The 16,814-nt window shown below is 45.5% G+C and overlaps 1 protein-coding gene across 13 annotated transcripts in view; it reads left to right on the forward strand.

Moving 5' to 3' along the window:
- LOC138261643 (uncharacterized) overlaps positions 1–16,814 on the forward strand; it is a 1,036,964-nt gene that overhangs the window by 183,850 nt on the left and 836,300 nt on the right. For all 13 annotated transcript variants that reach the window (XM_069210793.1, XM_069210797.1, XM_069210802.1 and 10 more), the window contains one exon: positions 14,331–14,450. In XM_069210793.1, the coding sequence (XP_069066894.1) occupies positions 14,331–14,450 (120 nt within the window). The remainder of the gene's footprint in view (positions 1–14,330; positions 14,451–16,814) is intronic.

Consider the following 16,814-nt stretch of genomic DNA (forward strand, 5'->3'; position numbering starts at 1 on the left):
ATTACCACACCCCCAGCCAGGCCGGCGGGCGCAAACCAAGTTTACGCCCGCCGGCCCAGCGGGGATGAGGCCGCAACATAGGAGCCGGCTCCTAATGGAGCCGGCAGTGTTGCGGCCATGCGACGGGTGCAGTAGCACCCGTCGCGCTTTTCACTGTCTGCTATGCAGACAGTGAAAAGCTGCCCGGGGCCCTGTTAGGGGGCCCCTGCACTGCCCATGCTAGTGGCCAGAAACAGGCTGGCTGTAGGGGGGGTCATAATCCCCAGGGCAGCGCTGCTTGCAGTGCTGCCCTGGCGGATTATCACCGCCGGGGCTAAAACGGCGGGAAACCGCCGGCGGTGCGACCGCGGCGCTACCGCCGCAGTCGTAATGAGGGTCTCTGTACTGCCAGCCTGTTGGCCGTACGGACACCACATTACCCCTGGCGGTCTCCGACCGGCAGGGTCGTAATGACCGCCTTAGTGTTGATAGACCGCCAAACACACTCCTCCCTTCAATGGTGTAATCCTATACATTTAAACCAAGGCCGGCCATTCCAAGACCCTGTGCCTCAATCAGTGATCACAACAGATGCTTCGATGGTAGGGTTGGGAGCACACCTCAACCAGCACAGCATACAGGGACAATGGGACGCTCAACAAGGCCAACTTCATATAAATCATCTAGAACTGATAGCAGTGTTTCTAGCATTGAAAGCATTTCAACCGTTAATAGCCCACAAACACATTCTTGTCAAAACAGACAACATGACGACAATGTATTACCTAAACAAACAGGGAGGGACAAACTCATCACAGCTGTGTCTGTTAGCACAAAAGATTTGGCATTGGGCGAGTCACAATCACATTCGCCTAATAGCACAGTACATCCCAGGAATTCAAAACCAGTTAGCCGACAATCTCAGTCGAGATCATCAACAAACCCACGAATGGGAAATTCATCCCCAGATACTACAATCTTACTTTCAAAGCTGGGGAACACCACAAATAGACCTATTTGCAACAAAAGAAAACGCAAAATGCCAAAACTTTGCGTCCAGGTATCCACACCCTCACTCCAAGGGCAATGCGTTATGGATGAGTTGGTCAGGGATATTTGCTTACGCTTTTCCCCCTCTCCCACTCCTTCCGTATCTAGTAAACAAATTGAGTCAAAACAAACTCAAACTAATACTAGTAGCACCAACTTGGGCTCGCCAACCATGGTACACAACACTACTAGATCTGTCAGTAGTACCTCATATCAAACTACCAAACAGACCAGGGGGGTCATTCCGACCTTGGCGGGAGGCTACCGCCGGCCGCCAATACAGCCGCACTCACGCGGCCCCCATTCCGACATTCCCGCTGGGCCGGCGGGCGCAAACCAAGTTTGGGCCCGCCGGCCCAGCGGGAATGAGGCCGCAACACAGGAGCAGGCTCCGAATGGAGCCGGCGGTGTTGCGGCCGTGCGACGGGTGCAGTTGCACCCGTCGCGCTTTTCACTGTCTGCTATGCAGACAGTGAAAAGCTGGCCGGGGCCCCCAGGGGCCCCAGGACACCCCTTACCGCCAGCCTCTTCCTGGCGGTGAAAACCTGAAAACTGCTTGCAGCGCTGCCCTGGCGGATTATCACCGCCGGGGCAGAAACGGCGGAAAACCGTCGGCCCCGGCGGTGCGTCCGCGGCTTTACCGCTGCAGTCAGAATAGGGAAGAAAGCACCGCCAGCCTGTTGGCGGTGCTTTCAGTCATTATAGCCCAACACAACACAAACAACAGATCAGACACCCGAATCCAGCATCGCTTAATTTAGCAATCTGGCTCCTGAAGTCTTAGAATTTGGACATTTAGGGCCCGATGTAGCAAGCAGTTTTGGCCATTCTGTGTCTATGGGAAAATGTGTTCATACATATGGCCCTTAGACCTTACACAAGAATGTATGGAGGTCATTAAACAAGCTAGGAAACCTACTACAAGACATTGTTACGCAAATAAATGGAAAAGATTTGTTTATTACTGCCATAATAATCAAATTGAACCACTACATGCGTCCGCAAAAAACATTGTAAGCTACTTATTAAACTTACAAAAATCGAAGCTAGCTTTTTTCTCCATTAAAATACATCTCACAGCAATATTTGCCTATCTGCAGATTACACATTCAACATCACTCTTTAGAATCCCAGTCATCAAAGCATTTATGGAGGGTCTAAAGAAAATCATACCCCTGAGAAGACCACCAGTTCCCTCATGGAACCTCAATATTGTATTAACACGACTCATGGGTCCACCATTTGAACCCATGCACTCTTGTGAGATGCAATACTTAACCTGGAAAGTAGCCTTCCTAATAGCTCTCACATCTCTTAGAAGAGTAAGTGAAATACAAGCATTTACTATACAAGAACCCTTCATACAAATACACAAACATAAAGTGGTTCTACGCACAAATCCCAAATTTTTACCAAAAGTTATATCACCGTTCCACCTAAACCAAACAGTGGAACTCCCAGTCTTTTTTCCACAACCAGACTCGGTAGCCAAAAGAGCATTACATACATTAGACCATCAAAAGGGCACTAATGTATTACATTGATAGGACAAAACAATTGTTTGTAGCCTTCCAAAAACCTCATGCAGGAAATCCAATATCCAAACAAGGCATTGCCAGATGGATAGTGAAATGTATTCAAACTTACTATGTTAAAGCAAAGAGAGACCTGCCTATTACGCCAAAGGCACACTCCACTAGAAAGAAAGGCGCCACAATGGCCTTTCTAGGAAATATACCTATGACAGAAATCTGTAAGGCAGCCACATGGTCTACACCTCATACATTCACAAAACATTACTCTGTAGATGTGTTAACAACACAACAAGCCACAGTAGGGCAGGCTGTATTACGAACATTATTTCAAACAACTTCAACTCCTACAGGCTAAACCGCCGCTTTTGGGGAGATAACTGCTTACTAGTCTATGCACAGCATGTGTATCTGCAGCTTCACATGCCATCGAACGGAAAATGTCACTTACCCAGTGTACATCTGTTTGTGGCATGAGACGCTGCAGATTCACATGCACCCTCCCGCCTCCCCGGGAGCCTGTAGCCGTTATAAGTTGATGAAAATTGTATATTATATGTTAATAAAACTTGTACATTTGTAAATTTGTAAATATATATCACTTTTAGACACATTATGTACATACATACTTACTCCATTGCATGGGCACCTTTACTATATACACAACTCCTACCTCACCCTCTGCGGGAAAAACAATCTAAGATGGAGTCGACGCCCATGCGCAATGGAGTCGAAAGGGGAGGAGTCCCTCGGTCTTGTGACTCGAAAAGACTTCTTTGAAGAAAAACAACTTGTAACACTCCGAGCCCAACACTAGATGGCAGGATAATGCACAGCATGTGAATCTGCAGCGTCTCATGCCAGGAACAGATGTACACTGGGTAAGTGACGTTATATATATATATATATATATATATATATATATATATATATATTTTTTTTTTTTGTAGGAAGTTGGCTCTGTATTCACTATTTCAAAGTAAGGAATAGAATGCACAGAGTCCAAGGGTTCCCCTTAGAGGTAAGATAGTGGCAAAAAGAGATAATACCAATGCTCTATTTTGTGGTAGTGTGGTCGAGCAGTAGGCTTATTAAAGGAGTAGTGTTAAACATTTGTTGTACACACACAGGCAATAAATGAGGAACACACACTCAGAGACAATTCCAGGCCAATAGGTTTTTGTATAGAAAAATATCTTTTCTTAGTTTATTTTAAGGACCAAATGTTCAAATTTTACATGTAATATCTCAAATGAAAGGTATTGCAGGTAAGTACTTTAGGAACTTTGAATAATCACAATAGCATATATACTTTTCAAATAAAACACATATAGCTATTTTAAAACTAGACAGTGCAATTTTCACAGTTCCTAGGGGAGGTAAGTAATTGTTAGTTCTTGCAGGTAAGTAAACCACCTACAGGGTTCAAGTTTGGGTCCAAGGTAGCCCACCGTTGGGGTTCAGAGCAACCCCAAAGTTACCACACCAGCAGCTCAGGGCCGGTCAGGTGCAGAGTTCAAAGTGGTGCCCAAAACGCATAGGCTTCATTGGAGAAGGGGGTGCCCCGGTTCCAGTCTGCCAGCAGGTAAGTACCCGCGTCTTCGGAGGGCAGACCAGGGGGGTTTTGTAGGGCACCGGGGGGGACACAAGTTAGCACAGAAAGTACACCCTCAGCATCACGGGGCGGCCGGGTGCAGTGTGCAAACACACGTCGGGTTTTCAATTGGAATCAATGGGAGACCAAGGGGTCTCTTCAGCGATGCAGGCAAGGGGGGGGGGGGCTCCTCGGGGTAGCCACCACCTGGGCAAGGGAGAGGGCCTCCTGGGGGTCACTCCTGCACTGGAGTTCCGATCTTTCAGGTCCTGGGGGCTGCGGGTGCAGAGTCTTTTCCAGGCGTCGGGATCTGGGAGTCAGGCAGTCGCGGTCAGGGGGAGCCTCGGGATTCCCTCTGCAGTCGTCGCTGTGGGGGCTCAGGGGGGGGCAACTCTGGCTACTCACGGTCTCGTAGTCGCCGGGGAGTCCTCCCTGAAGTGTTGTTTCTCCACAAGTCGAGCCGGGGGCGTCGGGTGCAGAGTTGCAAGTCTCACGCTTCTGGCGGGAAACGCTGTTGTCTTTAAGTTGCTCCTTTGGAAACAAAGTTGCAGTCTTTGGTGAACAGGGCAGCTGTTCTCGGGAGTTTCTTGGTCTTTTTAGAGCAGGGCAGTCCTCTGAGGATTCAGAGGTCGCTGGTCCTGGGGAAAGCGTCGCTGGAGCAGTTTCTTCAGAAGGGGGGGAGACAGGCCGGTAGGGCTGGGGCCAAAGCAGTTGGTGTCTCCGTCTTCTCTGCAGGGTTTTTCAGCTCAGCAGTCCTCTTCTTCTTAGGTTGCAGGAATCTGAGTTCCTAGGTTCAGGGGAGCCCCTAAATACAGAATTTAGGGGTGTGTTTAGGTCAGGGAGGGCAGTAGCCAATGGCTACTGTCCTTGAGGGTGGCTACACCCTCTTTGTGCCTCCTCCCAAGGGGAGGGGGTCACATTCCTATCCCTATTGGGGGGATCCTCCATCTGCAAGATGGAGGATTCCTAAAAGTCAGAGTCACTTCAGCACAGGTTGCCTTAGGGGCTGTCCTGACTGGTCAGTGACTCCTCCTTGTTTTTCTCATTATCTCCTCCGGCCTTGCCGCCAAAAGTGGGGCCGTGGCCGGAGGGGGCGGGCAACTCCACTAGCTGGAATGCCTTGTGGTGCTGTAACAAAGGGGGTGAGCCTTTGAGGCTCACCGCCAGGTGTTACAGCTCCTGCAAAGGGGGAGGTGATAAGCATCTCCATCCAGTGCAGGCTTTGTTACTAGCCACAGAGTGACAAAGGAACTCTCTCCCCATGTGGCCAGCAACATGTCTCGAGTGTGGCAGGCTGCTAAAACCAGTCAGCCTACACGGGTAGTTGGTTAAGGTTTCAGGGGTCACCTCTAAGGTGCCCTCTGGGGTGTATTTTACAATAAAATGTACACTGGCATCAGTGTGCATTTATTGTGCTGAGAAGTTTGATACCAAACTTCCCAGTTTTCAGTGTAGCCATTATGGTGCTGTGGAGTCCTAGTATGACAGACTCCCAGACCATATACTCTCATGGCTACCCTGCACTTACAATGTCTAAGGTTTTGCTTAGACACTGTAGGGGCACAGTGCTCATGCACTGGTGCCCTCACCTATGGTATAGTGCACCCTGCCTTAGGGCTGTAAGGCCTGCTATAGGGGTGACTTATCTATACTGCATAGGCAGTGTGAGGTTGGCATGGCACCCGGAGGGGAGTGCCATGTCGACTTACTCGTTTTGTCCTCACCAGCGCTGACAAGCAGTGTGTCTGTGCTGAGTGAGGGGTCCCCAGGGTGGCATAAGATATGCTGCAGCCCTTAGAGACCTTCCCTGGCATCAGGGCCCTTGGTACTGGGGGTACCAGTTACAAGGGACTTAACTGAATGCCAGGCTGTGCCTATTGTGTAAACAAAAGTACAGGTTAGGGAAAGAACACTGGTGCTGGGGCCTGGTTAGCAGGCCTCAGCACACTTTCAAATCAAAACATAGCATCAGCAAAGGCAAAAAGTCAGGGGGTAACCATGCCAAGGAGGCATTTCCTTACATATATATATATAGGCCCAAGATTCTGCGATTAGAGTTTAGCGCTATAATTGTAGTTATCCACACGTCTCATGTGTACGTAAATCCCTCTTTACACTGCCACCAAAGCCAGATATACTCAAAGATGCCAACTCGTAACCATGAACCCAACCTTGATCCTCCCATCTTACGGCCTCAAGCTGTGGGATTGGAACTACCCACCACCTCATACCTGTTGCCCCTCACCACCTGCATCTAACATCAAACTATCAAATACTTGAAAACAGCAATGTGAGCTGTTTCCTTTCTCTCCTTATTGGGGAAATAAGTGCTACTGTCCCTTAAAAGTACAAATTTGAGCTGCTACCTCTTCCTCCAACCGATATTTACTTTCCCTTCTTGGGTCAGCCATTCCATATACTTTAACCCTGCTCATAGGTGAGTCCTCAATGCCAGCCTCATTATTGGTATCTCTGGTCTCGACCTTGCCAAGTCCTGATTTGTGTCTCAGCAGACTTGTTCCTCTTTGCTTTTTGCATTCCATTGGACACCATCCCGCCAGCCATTCCCAGATATTGTTAGCTGCTGTAAGAAGCATGGCCTGCCTTTAGATACTATTCTCAGTTTCACTGGAAGAGCATTATACATTTTTTTTTTTATGTTTGCATAATTATGTCTTTTTAGCATGGCTGACTGTAAATACAAATGCTCTGAATACTTCTGCCATCTAGTGTTGGGCTTGAATGTTGCAAGTTGTTCTGGTGAGTCACGAGGTAGTATGTGACTCCTCCCTTTGTTGGCAATGCACATGGGCACTGACTTCATTGTTTGATTGTTTTTCTCCGCTATCTTGTACGGAAACATATGGACACATACCGAGGGGAATTCCGGACATGAAGCGTTCTTTGTTTGCCTGTTTGGTCCCACATGGTGTACTTGTCACCATCAAGTAAAAACACATTGACATTGCTATTTGCTTCCCTTGTTTGTTTCATCAACACCTTGGAGTCAGCAGGACAAGACAGTGTTGCTCAATTGTCTGGCAATCGAGCCCCTTCAGGGCTCTGCTTCCTTTTTCTGTTGAATCCACAGAGAATGAGCAGCATTCAAGGTAATGGATTGTACACTCTTTGAAAAGTGATCTCAATGTGACATAAAGTACCGCTGGACAGACCTGCAAAGGTTGTGCAACTTGAATTTTTTTCCAGACCATAAGTACACCAAATGTACTTTCTGTTTATTTTTTCGCTGCAAGAAATCACTCCAGTAGCAAAAGGATTGACGCTGGGTGCACAGCACCATGCAGCAGCAATCCACAGACGTCACGCCCATATCTTCCACGATGTGGACATACTCGGCAATAAGAAAGAAGAGGGGGCTGACATTCAGTCACAAAGCCTGCATGCGCATCATCCTAGCCCAGAGGTAGTAGACGCCAGCACATTCGAGTCAGAAGAACAGGAGAAAGAAAGCACCCTTCCCTCTCTGCTGGCCCTCTAATGAAGTCCATATACCTTCCTGAGGATTATGAACCACCATTTTATCCTTAGCCTACAGACAACTGATGTACAGATTATGACATAGATCTTCCAGCAGTCCGTGAGTCAACTCCACTCAGACTCTTTATCCCAGATGACACAGTTAGATACCATGCAGTCATAGAGAGAGGAGCCTACTACCTAGGGTGGATATTCACAACATTGCTGAGGAGTAGAAGGAAGACTTCCTTGTGGAAACACTGTCACAGTTGGAACACTGTATGCAATTACTTCCCATGCTTTACTGGATGCTGAAGGCTGCCACAGACACCTTCAGAGTGCCTGCAAGGACCTGAGTAGTTAATCCAAGAGTTGAGAAAAAGTTCAAATCATCACTTCCAGACTCTACTTACATTAGCGGCCACGTCCTCCCAAACTTTGGTGGTGCACAAGGCTGACAAATGGGCCACTGCACAGGCCATAGGGGATGTGTTGCCCATACTACATCCCCACCCCAGCCCTCTTGTCCCTCTGGATAAAGAAAGCAAGCAAACTGAATTGTAGGAAAAGGGCAGTGATGAGAGCCACCACACATTGGTGGATTGCTCACTCTGTGGGTCTCCTATCACGGTATAGCAGGGCACAGTAGTTTGCAATGATTCCTTCCAAAACATTTTAGGAGGTGGGGAAATTCCATTCAGTGTGCATTGGACGCCCCTGATACATAAACCAGACATTGGCACTCATGGCTCCGTATTTATGGATTTAAGCCAGAGGTGCAGCTACTCCTCAATAATATACTTTTGGATAGTGAGCACCTGTTTGGTCTACAAATGGATGACATACCAGAAACAAATTAAGAAAGACACAGAATTAGCCAAGGTCTTGGTAGCCATCCAAACACCACCCACTAGGGACTCTTTTCAAAGGCAGCAGCACAAGGGTGCACCTAAGGCTACATCCTGAGAACAGCCCCGATCATATCAGCTCTTGCAGCATTTATACCATCAGCAAGGTGGTGGAGGTTACAGAAAGGGAATATGTTCGGGTAACATTAGGGTCAGAGGCAACCCCATCAAGGGATCCTCTACCTCCAGGCATTGATTGCCACGCATCCGCCTCGATCACACATCACATATTGAATGGAGGTTCTAGGGGTTTCTCTAACATTGAGAAGGAGTCACATCAGAGGGCTTGATTCTAGACATCAAACAGCACGGATATTTTCTAGAGCTTCCCTCAGCCCAACCAAATATTCCATTCCATGCACACACCTTAAGGTTGGAGCATTATTGCCTCCTGCAAGAAGATGTGCATGCATGCCTACACAAAGTGGCCATAGTGCCAGTGCCCTTACAAAAACCACAGGACAAATGGGTTTAGTGTCTATACTTTCTAATTCCCAAAAAGGATGGTTCTCTCACACCAGTTCTCAACCTCTGGTTCCTCAACAAATGCATCATCTTGGAACATTACCATGTGCCAACCCTGAAGGATGTTATCCCTCGGCTGCAGCAAGGCAACTTCATGACCACCATGAATCCATCTTGCTATTCAGCACTTCTTTCGCTTTGTGGTAAGTGTAGAACACTACCAATTAAAAGAACTCCCCTTTGATGTCACCACAGCCCCAAAGATATTTACCAAATGCCTAGTTGTTGTGGCTGCCCACTTCATAAGAGGAGGCACACATGTTTTACCATATCTAGATGATTGGCTGATCAAAAGCATGGGCAGGCAACGGTCTATATCAATCACTGATGCAGCCCTCTTCTTGCTCCACAGTTTGGGATTCAAGCTCCACCAAAGCCCATTTTCAGCCCTTACAGTTTCAGCTCCTTCTGGGTTCAATTCTCAATACCCTCACTACAAAAGCCTATCCCAATCCTCCGCGGGGGCTAGCTTTCCAGCAGCTTCTGTCTCCTTTTCAGACAAATTGCCATATTCCAGTCAGAACGGTGAGCACTTCCTGAGGATGATGGTCTCTTGCATTGGCATAGTTTCCCATGCCAGGCTACATATGCATCTTTTGCAGCAGTGCCTCTTGACACAATAGTCACACATGGAGGGTCATCTATAGCATCTAATGTTGGTAAGGATCAGTCCGCATCGCTCTCTGCAGTGATGGAACAGCAACAACCTTTTGCAGGGCTGGCTCTTTAGTTGTGTTTGGAGTGCATCTCCACAGCTTTACAGTTTAGGGATTTCTTGTCACCCAGCAGCAGGGGTTCCATATGAACATGGGACTTCTTGCTATCCACCTAGCCCTAAAACCATTCTTCCAGTACATTCAGAAAAGGTAGTATTGGTAAAGGTAGACTACTTGACCTCTGTGTATTATTTGCAGAAGCAGAGTGGCAATTACTTGCCAGACTTTCAACATTGGTGCAAAAGGTTTGGCATTGGGCGATTCACCAATGCATTCCCAGCCTTGCTGAGTACCTGTTGGGAGTGAATAAAAACTTTGCAGACCTGCTGAGCAGGAGTCATCAATAAGTCCACCAGTGGGAACTCCACCAACAACCCATAGACCCTTATTTCAACAGCTTGGGTTTCCTGAATATAGACTTTTTCGCCACTCATAAAAACGCAAAATCACAAAACTTTGCTACCAGGTTTCCACACCCACTATCCATGGGCAATTTTGTGTAGATTAACTGGTCAGGAATATTTTCTGATTATTTTTTGTTCTTTCCCACTCCTTTGGTATTTGATAAGGAAGCTCCAGCAATCATCCCTCGCCCTGGTAGCCCCTACGTGGGCCAGACAGCTGTGATTCTCCACTCTCTTATAGATGTCTTTTTCTTTTAACAGGTAGTTGTCCAACAGGCTTGACCTTCTCACTCAGGAAGAGGGCAAGATCAGACACCCCAATCCCAGTCAACTCAATCCAGCAATTTGGCACCCGCAGTCCTAAAGTTCAGGTACCTAAAGCTCCCACAGTAGTGCATGGACATTCTTAAGGAAGCCTGGAGATAGACCACTGAAGCCTGCTGTTCATCAAAGTTCTAAAAAAAATATGTGCCCCCTCAAGCCAGCAGTCCAAGACATGATCTTTTATTTGCTTCACCATCAGAAATAAGGGATAGCAAATACCTCATTATGTCTAGATCTCGAGGTTAATGCTACATAAATGCAAAACAGAAATCATTATTCTCTTTTTATAATCTTAGTCATTAAAGGCTTCATAGAAAGCCTTAAATATGTTATACCGCCCAGAGTACCACCCTTCTCTCTCTGTAACTTCAGTGTGGTGTTCTCAAGACTAATGTAGCCCCCATTCGAGCCACTTCACTCTTGTTCTCTGCAGTTCATCAACTGGAAAGTACCTTTTCCTATAGCCATTACCTCACTAAGGTGTATGAGTGACATGCAGGCCCTCACTTTACATAAATCTTTCATTCAAGTCCATAGAGGTAGGTTGTCATTAGAATTGATCCTAAATTCTTTCTTAAGGGTTGTTTTCCTTTCCATCTTAATCAAACATTTGTGCTACCTGTCTTTTTTCCTCATGTAGACTCTGTTGCAGAAAGTGCAACAGATTTTTGTTAGTCTTGCCTAACCTCATTAAAGGACAGGCAATATCAAGTCTTGACATAGTTAGATGGATCGTTAAATGCATCCATACATGCTACCTTAAAACCAAAACTGTCCTTCCCACTGTCCTTAGGCCACACCCTAATAGGAAAAAGGGACCAAATATGGCTTTTTTAGGGAATGTTCCCATAGCTGACACAGGTAAAGCAGCTACACGGTCAACTCCACTCCCATCTAGAAAGCATTACTCTGTGGATTCTCTCGCCTGTCAACAAGCTAGATTGGCCACCTTGTACCACAAACTTTGTTTCAGGCATCTGCATCATCCACTAACTAGCAGCACTTTGGGGAGTACAAATTTATAGTCTATGCAGAGCATGGGATCAAAAGCCAGCCATGCAGTGAATGCAAAATGTTACCCTGTAAGCATCTACTTACAGCTTGTAGTCCTGTAGATTAGCAGGTGCCTGTCCTCTTCCCTAAAGTCTGTGTCTTGTTGCACATCTCTGTAACAGTAACCTTCATTATACGTTGTTCTCATGGTCACCATATTCTCACTCACCACCCAACAACCTTCTCATCTGCTGTACGAAAAAGCAGTCTTTCAGAGGAGTCCAGGCCCATTTGCTTTGCCAAGTAAGGAAGGAGTCTCGTACAACCTCATGACTTGAAAAGACTTCTTCGAACAAACACAACTTGCAAAGACCGATCTTAAAAATATGACAGAATTGTCGAGAGGAGGTGAACCTGCATAATAGCACGCTACAAACAGATGACAACAAGGTAAGTATCATTTTAATGTGCCTTTGTAAAGATCCTCTGTAAATCGTTAGACATCCTTCCATTCTACTTTTTTCAGAAAGCCCACTGGGTAGCTGTTATTGCACCTGAATCTTCCTTCTGCATATTCTGCTCTAGCATCCAGGCACTGGGTGGCACATGCAAGTTGGCAAACCTCTGCTTTAAAAGTTTGGTGGCTTCCATATGATCTTCCATGGTGCACTCCTCAGTTCCCATCCTGGCTGACATTTAAAAAAATAAATCTACATGCATTGCATGATGTTGATATTCAGAGCTGCAGTGTCAATTTTGTGTTCTAGGGCTGATCTGGATTCTCTAATCGCCTGCATCAGCTCTCTAAGAAATTGGTCTTGACTGCTAGGGTCTTCTTGCACTGGTTCTATGCTCAGCTCTGCACCCTTTCTGTTCGAGCCTCCCCTGAAAGCATACTTCTCCAGTTTATCCAGACCATTATGTGGTGTTATTTAAGCAGACAATTACACACCGGTCTCTGTACTGTAGCAGGGAAGGTGGGTATGCCTCTTAATTGCCAGTACTGTAAAGTCTCTCACATCACCATGCCTTCTCATTGGTGATCAAACAATCTTTCTTGCATAGAGGTGTTCTCACACTTAATGCATCTCTGTTTTTGTTTAAGGTTATTGTTTTGTGCCTCTATTGTGCAGTTAGTAGGTCCTAGCAGGAACAAAAGAATGTAGGGATAAGAGGCATACCATCTGTCCAATCTCCTTCCTCAAGTTCTCTCTTTTCCCATGTTCCCCATGCCTGGTTACTGATCCTTCAGAAGCTAATCAATGTTGGTCTGTCTGACTGGAGATGGGTGAGGGATGGGGGGTGCCTTCTCACTTACTTTCTATGCTCCGACTCTGTCTTGTCTGAAGTCCCTGTCTCCCTCAATGTGCACCAGTGGGAAGGGCCACAAACCATCTAGCCTGTGATTGAAGGTGAGGCCGAGTACGTAATGGGGGTGGGGAAACACCTTGCATTCCCACTCCTTACTGAACCTATGTCTTGCTCCACGGGAGTCCCGCTGGGCACATCTAGAGGACACGGGTTCCCAGCCTCTGCAGAACCACTCACAGGTTCTTACCTCTGCCCCACCTGGACTGGCTCTAGCATAGGGCCAAAGTGTTTCGGCAGTTAATCCTCCTTTCTCCCTTGCGGTTGGTTGCTCGTCTTTGCTTCTGCCAGTACCACTTCATTTCTGCTACGTGCTGGGCCCCTTTGTTTGCAGCTGGTCTCCATTGTCTAATGTTGCTTCTTTACAAGCAAGGCTGATCCAGCCACTCCTCCACTGGCCTCTGGTTAAACTGATGCCTTAGTTATAGGTCATCCACCTTTCTCATTGCTCACTGATGATCAGGCATGGTAGATGACCCCCCATGTGTCCGGATTTCATTGTTTGGCATCTTCCTCTGTGGGAGCTCATATTCGGTATTCCATCTTTCTGTGGCGCCATGGCCCCAATAATTGGCAATGTTATTATGAGACTAAACATATTATCCTCGATTCTGTAGCAGCGTTTCTGCCAGAGACAATTTTGGATTCGGGTTCCTTGTAAATAATACTGTTAGAACCAAGGTATGTCCTGGACTGAAATGTCATTGCTAGATTTCAAGCCTTGCCATGAATTCTGTAACAAGGGTGTTTGTATAGTGAAGGCCCAATCCTGGATTACCTTGGAATATTACTGTTTAGGAGATACTAGGTCTTCGTTTCCATGGTGATGTTACTGTCAAGAGAGATATCTACTCAGATTCCTTGAATATGTAACTATAAAACTAAAGTTAGAGTGCTGGATTTCATGAGAATATTATTTTTGTTAATATTACTAGTGCAAAGGTAGTGCCTTGAACTAGTTGAGAACATGGCTGTTAAGATTGAAGGCCATAATATCTCATGTTTCGTAGTAAAGTAACTGTTTGAATTATCATTGTGTCAAAACAGGGTCTTTGGGAATATTACTATTAGAATGACAGTTATGCCTCAGGTTTATTCTGTATTGTTAACAGTAGAAATAACATAATACAGGTTCTGTAAAAATGTTACTTTAAGAATAAGTATTGTGGCCTGATTTCATTTAAAATGTTACTGTTCGAAAGAAAGTTGTGTTTGTTCTTCCTACCGATTAAATGATGTTTATCTTTGGACCTGTGTGATTGTGGGAGTTCTAATGAGGTCGTCTCCCGAGTTCTGTTGGAATGCTATTGTTAAAATGAAGGTCATGTCCTGAAATACCTGTAACTGTCACTATTAAAGTGAATAATGTGTCTCGGTTTCCTAGGGGAAAGGACTGCTTGCCAGAGTCAATGTCTATCATGTAGCTGAGCGTTAACTCTTTTTGTGCTGCCTGATTTCAGATTGTCGTTATTTTTCTGGAGCAACAAAAAGAAGGAATGAGTGAGAACCCCGAAAGCCCTTTGATTTCTCAGTGCACATCCCAGACTGTGTACTCAATCCCTCACTCTGGAGGCAATCAGGTAAGACTCATTGATTGTTACTGTCTTTCTGCCTACAGTAAGTGTCTTCTTGGGTAAGATTGCATTAATACTGTCACTCTGTGGCCACGCCGTAAAATCCCATTGACTGAGTTGCTAGATTCACCAAAGAGGACCACTTTACTTTTTTATTTTGCCTGATGCTGTCTGTAGTTTATAACAAAATGGGACCTCTAATAGCAGACTTTCTTAGGACTTTGACATTTGTAACGGTCCAGATTTTATAGACCTAACTCTGAGCAAAACCTTGTTTCTAGGGACTCCCACTTGTCATATAATGGCACTGAAGCATATGAATATAAAGTGCTGTGCTCATGGTCTCAAATGTGTGTCCTAATGGGAGATAGATGGAAAAATTCTTTATTGAACAATAAATTAAAATCATTACAATAAATTGCCAGCCTCATCAATAAATACATTAGCAGTTTAAGTGCTGACTGGCAGCTTATAAAAAGGCATACATCAAAAACTGATAAGGGAAAACAGTTTAGAATGAAGAAAAGTAAAAACAACTCTTCTGTCTTTGCCTCTTGAGAGACAACTGAATTCTTAAGCCTAGGTAAAGTGCAAATAATGATAAAGTCAAAATCTTCTGTGTAGCTTTGTTGGAATCATATTTGTGAAGACTTGATTCCTTCAGTGTTTGCTGCACTTGCTGGAGGTTCTAGAGCATCTTTGATAAATTTCAGAAAGCGAGCTGCTAAGTGTGATGATTCAACTGTCAGGCATGCTTGCGCTGCACCGTGGCAGGTCCTGATATTTAGGGTGCGCCATATGGGGCGCAACCAGAGCTTTGTTAGCGGAAACAGCTTTTCACAGATTCAGAGGATGTGGGATTCCTCTCCTTTTGCACAGAAGCGGCATTTGCTATTTGAATCCTCAAAGTTCCTTCAGCCATACCAATACGTTTTCAGGGGGATAAGCCAAAATCGTAGTCATTAGCTGATTTTTCATCGCCTTGCAAAAGGGCAGTGAGAGTAAGGTTGGAAGGGCCACTGGATCATAAAAAGGTGCTGCCCAAGCACTATGGGCCAGTTTCTTCAGGGCCTGCACATTCTGTTCCCTTGGTATTAGATTTGTTTACTTGACCAACAGTTTTGAGACTAGGGTGGCAGACTGGTCGTTTGACCAGATCTCAAGGGCCTCCAAAACATCCAGTGCAAGGTTTGGATAAATATACCAGCTTGTCCGAGGTTGGGTATTACTTCATACTACATGTTTTAGTGTATTGTTCTTCACCTGCTTTGCTTTAAAACAATAGGCCAAGATTTTTGCCTTCAATATCAAATGCTGCAAGAGCAGGAAGAATTTTAGCCAAATGTGGGTATGTGGAGGACAATCTGGTAGGGAAAAGTCTCTTTTATAGCAGATAGATTGCGCCTTGTTGAGCCAGTTTACCAGCTTGTCTTTCTATTGTTTCTCCATAGGCAATGGTAGGTATTAGTTTACAGCCTATCATTATTAGGAGAGGCCGGAGGTCAGGGTTCACGACTGATTTCTGTAGCTTCTTGAAAGCCCATGTCATAGTTTGCAGCTGCCTGCAGGGTGTCGAGGTTCGGTGCAATATGGCCACTACTGTCCAGCCATACTCTCAGGTATTTATACGTGTCAACAATTGCAACCGCACTGACCTCAATAAATCAGGCTCCCCTTTCTTTCAACTTATGTGAAATGATCATGACATTTGGTTTAGATACATTAATCATCAGACTGTTCACCTTACAAGAAATAGCAAGTGCATTGAAGACTCTCTGTGGGCCTGTCGGTGTCTGATCGAAAAGAACCGTATCATCTGCATGGTGTACAACTTAATCACTAGACCACATAACCTTTCAAGAGTGCTGGTGATATTTGCATCATTAGTCAGTGATCTTCCATCATATCAGTCACAGGAAAATAATAGGTGCATCAGCATGTTATCCATGTACTTTTTTAGTATCTTTTTCTGTTTGTGTGGAATAATAACACTTTGGGCTTTCTGGAGGAACATTTCAGAGTGTCCTGTTTAAAGTGTTGCTGTGTGTTTTCTGACGTGTGCTTATCGATCAGAAGCTTGCCATGTCTCCAACTTCTAGTTTCCAGTGTCTTTCTCTTAATTTTTCTCTCTTCTTGTCCTGTCTAAGTGTATCTGCCCAAGATTTGTGTCCCCTGAATCCTTTGTGCATTTTCCAACTTACTGTCGTTGCCTTATTGTAAGTGACAGTTTGCCTTGCTTTAGTGTCAGTTAAAGAGTGGGGGCCCAAAGATGTGCCTGTGTGACTCAGTCTAAATTTTGTGAGAACTATTGTGTGTGCCATGAATGAAGAAAGCCAAAGGTACAGACGATGGACAGAATGCTGGACAATG

Source organism: Pleurodeles waltl, chromosome 10, assembly GCF_031143425.1.
Source record: "Pleurodeles waltl isolate 20211129_DDA chromosome 10, aPleWal1.hap1.20221129, whole genome shotgun sequence".
Lineage (NCBI taxonomy): Eukaryota > Metazoa > Chordata > Amphibia > Caudata > Salamandridae > Pleurodeles > Pleurodeles waltl.